At 54.8% G+C, this 6158-nt stretch overlaps 1 protein-coding gene across 9 annotated transcripts in view; it reads right to left on the minus strand.

Annotated features, from left to right (window-relative positions):
- The window catches only part of RIMBP2 (RIMS binding protein 2), a 93963-nt gene extending 91574 nt beyond the window's left edge, over positions 1–2389 (minus strand). For 7 of the 9 annotated variants that reach the window (XM_029921805.1, XM_029921808.1, XM_029921806.1 and 4 more), the window contains exon 1: positions 2050–2389. In XM_029921805.1, the coding sequence (XP_029777665.1) occupies positions 2050–2205 (156 nt within the window). In that variant the 5' untranslated portion in view covers positions 2206–2389. Of the gene's footprint in view, positions 1–855; positions 872–2049 lie in introns of those variants that run through there. The other 2 variants (XM_029921802.1, XM_029921809.1) reach the window with 2 other exon arrangements.
- Positions 2390–6158: the final 3769 nt, after the last annotated feature.

Raw genomic sequence — 6158 nt, forward strand, 5'->3', positions numbered from 1 at the left:
CTGGGGGCGCCGGGGGGCGGGACACTGGGGGCGCCGGGTGGGGCGCAGGGTAACTACAGCAAGGTAAGCGGCGTGGGGCTCAGCACAGAAAGAGATAGAAATTGGGGGTAATTTTCCCCATTAAAGCAAAGTCTGAAAATAAGAATTCCAAAAGACCTTTAAAAGAAAAACTCCCAGTGCTACGCAGATGTGACAATCAATCACCAGGATGCACTGACGCCAGAGAAAATAAAAATAATAAAGCAACCTGAAAATGACTTCAATATGTACATTGAGGGTTCTCACAAATCGGGAGAGGGAAGGCCATCCATCCAAAAAGAACAAGGAAGAGGCAAGAGAGACAGTCAAGGGCCGCAGTGGAGGGCGGCTTGCAGTCCGTGGGCCTCGCCCAGTCAGGTCTGTGACTTGCCTGGCCGCCCGCTCCTTCGGCTCCGCCCTCCTCAGCGAGTCACCAGCCACGGGCCACCCACACCCGGAGCGGACCGGTGACCTCCTCTACTCTCCACTTGCCTTCCAACGGGAGAGGGGCGGAGGCCCGTGGCTTCAGCCGCTTCCCACCGGAAGCAGGCTCCCCTGGCTACTTTCAGGTCCCGTGTTTCGGTCAACGTCCCCTCCTCTCCACCACCATCATCCGGAGCTCCCCCACTCTTTGGCACCTGCCTTGTTTCCATGGTGATAGAACGCAAGCAAGCAGCCCTGCAGCCTTCCCCACACACCGTGCCAGCTGCAGTCTGTCCTGGGAACAATGATTCCCCAGCCTCTAGGATGAGGATATTCCCGATAACGCCGCAGATCTGAAGGGGGTGGCCGTACTTGCCGGAGCGCCGGAGTCCGGACCTTGGAGACGCTCCATACCTCACAGAGACGAAGGCAGTGGTGTCTCAGAGGATCAGAGAAGGCACTTAGGAGTCACAGGGATTGGGGGGTGGGTTCTGAGGTCACGCTGCCGAAATACAACCTCCAGCCCTTTCTTCCGCTGGCGAGCTGCTAGGCCTCAGGCAGGCTGTCCAACACCTCCACGCTCTCTGTGGCCTAAGGGTGTAAAAACGCCTCCGCGAGCAGCCGCCATGGAGGCGACGGGCAGTAATCCTCCCGGAACACCAAGCACTCTCCCCACACACAATGGCGGCTCACAGAGCTGCCCCTTCCCTGCTGAAGGCAGCACCCCCTCTGCCTCCCGCTTCCCACCTCCACCTTCACCACCGGACGACCCCGTCATTCAGGACATCGCCTCTCTTAGAAGAGCGATCGCAGAAGAGGGGCATGGGGGGGAAGGGAGACCGCACCGGCTTGCTCGCCCAGTCTTCTGGGGGCCACGGAAGGGTCTCATTCACTTGTTTTCTGTTCCTTCTCAGTGATTCAAGGTCACTTGACATGAGGAAATCCATCTTTCCAAGAAAAAAAGCTGGAGATCTAAATCCTGTCCAAGCACTGATTCGTCATGTCACCAGGCAAAGGGAAAGAATTTCCACCGTCTCTAGCCGACGCCATTTCTCCGACCACATGAGGCATGAACTGGCACCCTGGGCAGCACCTCCTGTGCTGGGTACCACCCCTCCCCCAGCAAGAAGGCCAGCCACAGAAAGAGCTGCTGAAACCAAATCATTCACAAACAATCCTCCACCCTTCCCCTAGATAATCACCAAACACCTGAGCAGCGCCAAAGCCCTTCACACAGTGATGCCCACGGAAGCCCATGCGTTGGCAAAGACACCCAGCAAAGGCCCAAAGTAGAGAGAGAAGATACCAGTTTGAACCTGCAAAAGCTGTGATTTATTCTCCAAATTATGGGCCTCTCACTCTATCCCTGCCGACTCTTCCCGCCGGAGACACTGCATGGGTGGCTGGGGGTGGGGAGCTAGGGGCCAGTTGCAGGGGCGGGAGGTGGGGGGGCGGGTCTTGTGGTCGCGGCCCGAGCGCTACAGTTCCTGCAGACTTCACCCCTGTGGTCCCAGGGCGCGCACGGATTGCAGTGCTCAGGGGAAGATCCAGAACATGCCTGCTGCCCAGGCGTCGGGTCCTGGTCGGACGCTGTGCAGGAAGACTTACCCTGTAGGGTCTCATCGCTGGTGCCGTGCAGGACCCAAGCCGCCCCCCCAGGGATGCTGTCCCCGCTCCCATCAAAGGACTCCTTTCGGAATTCATCAGCACCACCGAAGAAAGGCCGCCAAGCAAAACACAGATCACCTTGCGTATTGGTCGCATGCTTGAGACCAGAAGGCCCCCAAAAGATGTGGGCTTGTGGTCGCAACACGACAAGATGCGAGTCTCCCCACAGGCGCGGGTGGCTCCAGCTATGACAGTTCTCGGAGGGGGAGGAGGGGGAGGGCCCAGGAGATGGAACGTAACCTGACAGTCCTGGCCGAGCCGCGGGGCTTTCTGCAGCCTGGGCTGAGCGGCCGGCCCCGGCAGCGCCCCAGGTGCCAGGTGCGCATGTCCGGCTCCGCACGGCGGTGGCGTGGGGCCCCCGCGCACGTCCCTCCTGTGCAGGTTTGACACTGTTCACTGCGGACCGCATCTGAGAGCCAGGGACTGAGTTTGACGACACACACCCACGGCCTGGAGACAGGGATCTGGTGACTCACGCATCACCAGGACTGAGATAATGAGGAACTTTCGGAACACTGCTGGATGAAGTCACCCCCAGCTCAGCGCTCCTGACCTGAAATAACGGCGTGGAGACAGAACCACCAGCCTCCGGGTATCTGCTCGCTTCGGCACAAACCTCACAGCTGTCCTCTCCCCGGGAGGTCTGGAGTAGGGCAAGGGGACAGTTGGAGCCTCAGACCCTTTAAGGGTAAAGCCACACGAAGTAAGAGGGTTTCAGATTTGCCAGACGGAGGGCGCTGAGCGACACGGGGCCTCCGCCCTAAGAGTCAGAACGCACCTGCCCGCAGACGCGGAGGGGGGAGGGCGTGCTGCTGCTTCTCCTTCGTAGATGAACACGCAGAAGTTAGGACAGCTCCTGGCCGGCCGGCCGGAAACCTGGGAGCTGATCTGAGGAACTGCTGGGACCCTGCGACCCCTGAAGCCTCCCTCAGAGGGCAACTACAGAAAGTGCCAGTTAAGGGGTTTTTTACCCCGTTCGTGTCCACGAACGCATGGGACTGGACTAGCCGTGTTTTTTACCTCTTCCTTAGAAAAAATATTGGAGGGGTGAGGAGGGCAAATTCTAATAAGGATAAAGCAGAAGGAGAAGGGTCCCAGCAAGAGTCACAAATTCAAACACCCCAGGGAGAGAGCAGGCAATAGAAAGGGGTAGACTGGGGCAGAAAAAAAGAACATTCTAGAGTGTTAAAGAAATGCAGAGATTGGTGAGGCTCATGCCCCATCTAAAGAAGTCTCCAATCTGCTGGTGCGAGGCAGGAAAGGGCACACAGCTGCTTCCAGGTTTTCAGGAACTGGAGGCCCGGGTTTCTATCTGAAACCCCAGTTTTTAAATGTTGGCTCTTGATTCAGACAAAAACGTACACTGCATGCTCCTTCCCATAACAGGTATGTCTAAGGTTGAGTCAGCTTTAAAAAAAAAGGGGGGGGGGCAGTTTGTAAAAGAAGTCAGACCTGATTAGAATGCAGGGGGGTGGGGTGAGGCGGAGGAGGCATGGGGGTGGGGTGCATTCCCTGTGTGCGAGGAAAGGAGAAGATGTAGGGTCACCAAAGACAAGCCGGCCCACTTGCATCTACCCTCAGTGTTGCCTTGGCTACCCCCACGTGCTATGTCCCCCCAGATTCACATGCCCAAGCCCTGTGGTCCATTATGACCGTATGTAGAGATGCAACCTTTAGGGAAGTAATTAAATAACGTCACAGGTTGAGGCTTTAATCCAGTGTAACTGGGGTTCTTATAAAAAGAAGAGGCAGAGGCGCCTGGGGGCTCAGTCAGTTGACTGTCCAATTTCAGCTCAGGTCATGATCTCCCAGTTTGTGGGTTCAAGCCCCGCGTTGGGCTCTGTGCTGACAGCTCAGAGCCTGGAGCCTGCTTTGGATTCTGTGTCTCCCTCTCTCTCTCTCTGTCTCTCAAGAATAAATTTTAAAACATCAAAAAAAGAAGAAGAGGCAGCAGAGAGCTCTCTCCCCGCACGGGTGTCAAGGAAAGTCTGTGTGAGTGCACAACTAGAAAGGGGCCCCTACAGACCAGGAGCAGGGCCCTCACCAGACACCAGCCCCCAGGACCGTGAGAAAATAAAGCGTCTGCTGCCCAGTTGGTGGAATGCTGTCTCGGCTTCCCAAGCTGGACGCAGCTCCTGCCTGGAACACTGAGCTACAGCCAGAGTTCCTCAAAGTTCTCAAGAGCAGCTCCAGGGCTGGGTGAGGGGGCAGCTGGGTCTTCAGAAGCCCCCCCCCATCTGCACCGGAACTGTAATTAAATCCACATTTCGATGGTTCAAGATGGCCACTTTTTCCCAGAAGGAAACCGTGACATGAGAAACAGTAAACTTTCCTTCAGGACTTGTCAGTTCATTTCAACAAAATCCCCAATGGGGGGCGGGGGGAGGGGGACGGGTCTCACTAGATGCCCCAGAAGCAGCAAGTGAGAAGCAGCCCCTGCTTATGAGTGTGGCCGACGGGGACTGGGCCACCCGGCACGGGGTCCTGCGTGCTTAGCGGAGCCACGGGTTGTCAGGGCGGGAAGCAAAATCACGGACCTGACTGCCCTGACGTAGCTGGAGGGTCCTGTGACTTCACGCGGGCTTCCGAATCAAGGACTTAGCAGGAGTTTCAAGATTCGGTGAATCCATGTTCAGCCACCTATCAAATGGTGCTGTCTTTGCTACCAAGGAAAATTTAAGCAAAATGATATCTTACATATTAAGTTACATCAAGTTCGAGTTTGGATTTTATTGGCCTCACACATTTGTTCCCCTCAAACATGTTCATTCACTTCGGCTTTACACTTTAAGAAAGCTGTAAAAGTTTTATAAACCAGTTTTATCACTGGGCACGTTGTGAATTATAAATATATAATCATATTATGTTCAAATATAATATAAGCTATGTAGTTATAATATGCAAGTCTAGAAAAATGAGGTTGTAATTATTATTAATCATAATAACATATAATAAAAATAACTTAGGTCAACACAGGGATGTGCTTGATAATGTTTTTCTTTCTGAAAAAGGCTTCATGAGTGGGTCTCACCTAGAGGAGTGACCAGGAGAATGGAGGAAAGGAAGGAGAGGGGAGTGTGTGTGTGTGTGTGTGTGTGTGTGTGTGTGTGTACGCGCGTGCGTGTGTGAGCATGTGTGCATGTGTGTCTATGTATACGTGCATGGGGGGCGGGGTCCTTGGGGTGAAAGCATTTGAAGCAAAGGAAGAAGGTGGAAAATATAGGATGGAATGAGTGCTTTGCCCCCTCCACCACCACGCCAGGGCACTGTCCGGGGTGCCATCAGGGTGCTGTCCAGGGTGCTGTCCGGGGCGCTGTCCGGGGCGCTGTCCGGGGTGCCATCAGGGGTGCTGTCCGGGGTGCTGTCCGGGGCGCTGTCCGGGGTGCTGTCCGGGGCGCTGTCCGGGGTGCTTTCCGGGCGCTGTCCGGGGGTGCTGTCCGGGGGTGCTGTCCGGGGTGCTTTCCGGGCGCTGTCCAGGGTGCTGTCCGAGGTGCCATCAGGGGTGCTGTCCGGGCGCTGTCCAGGGTGCTGTCCGAGGTGCCATCAGGGTGCTGTCCAAGGTGCTGTCCGGGGTGCTGTCCAGCCTCTGAGCCGCACTCCTGCCCTTGCACTCAAGGCCAGAAAAATTGTCTAAGTCATCACGTGCTATGGAGAAATCACTGGGACATGGAGGACTTGGGTTTGAGGCCTAATTCTAACACTTACCAAGTGTCAATTTGTTGTTGTTTTCAAATTTTTATCTACAGTCTAGTTAGTTAACATAGAGTGTAGTGTCAGTGCTGAATCAGTGCTGAATCACTAAATCACCGATAGAGGGTATGTGTATACACGCACTTTGCAAACTGGGAAGGGCTCTTTGACTGTAAAAGACTGTTATGCCAATAAAGAGACCGTTCCTGAGATAACTGTCTGGTTTCCTGTAACGCTCAGGTCTGGGGAGGGGAGATCCAAGCTCTAAGTTCCTTCCTATATTCAAAAAATCTATAAATGTGCACTTGCTTTAACTATGAGAGACACATGCCCTTCCATACCTGTTTGATATTCAGACA

Source organism: Suricata suricatta, chromosome 14 (genome assembly GCF_006229205.1).
Source record: "Suricata suricatta isolate VVHF042 chromosome 14, meerkat_22Aug2017_6uvM2_HiC, whole genome shotgun sequence".
In the NCBI taxonomy this organism is placed as follows: Eukaryota; Metazoa; Chordata; class Mammalia; order Carnivora; family Herpestidae; genus Suricata; species Suricata suricatta.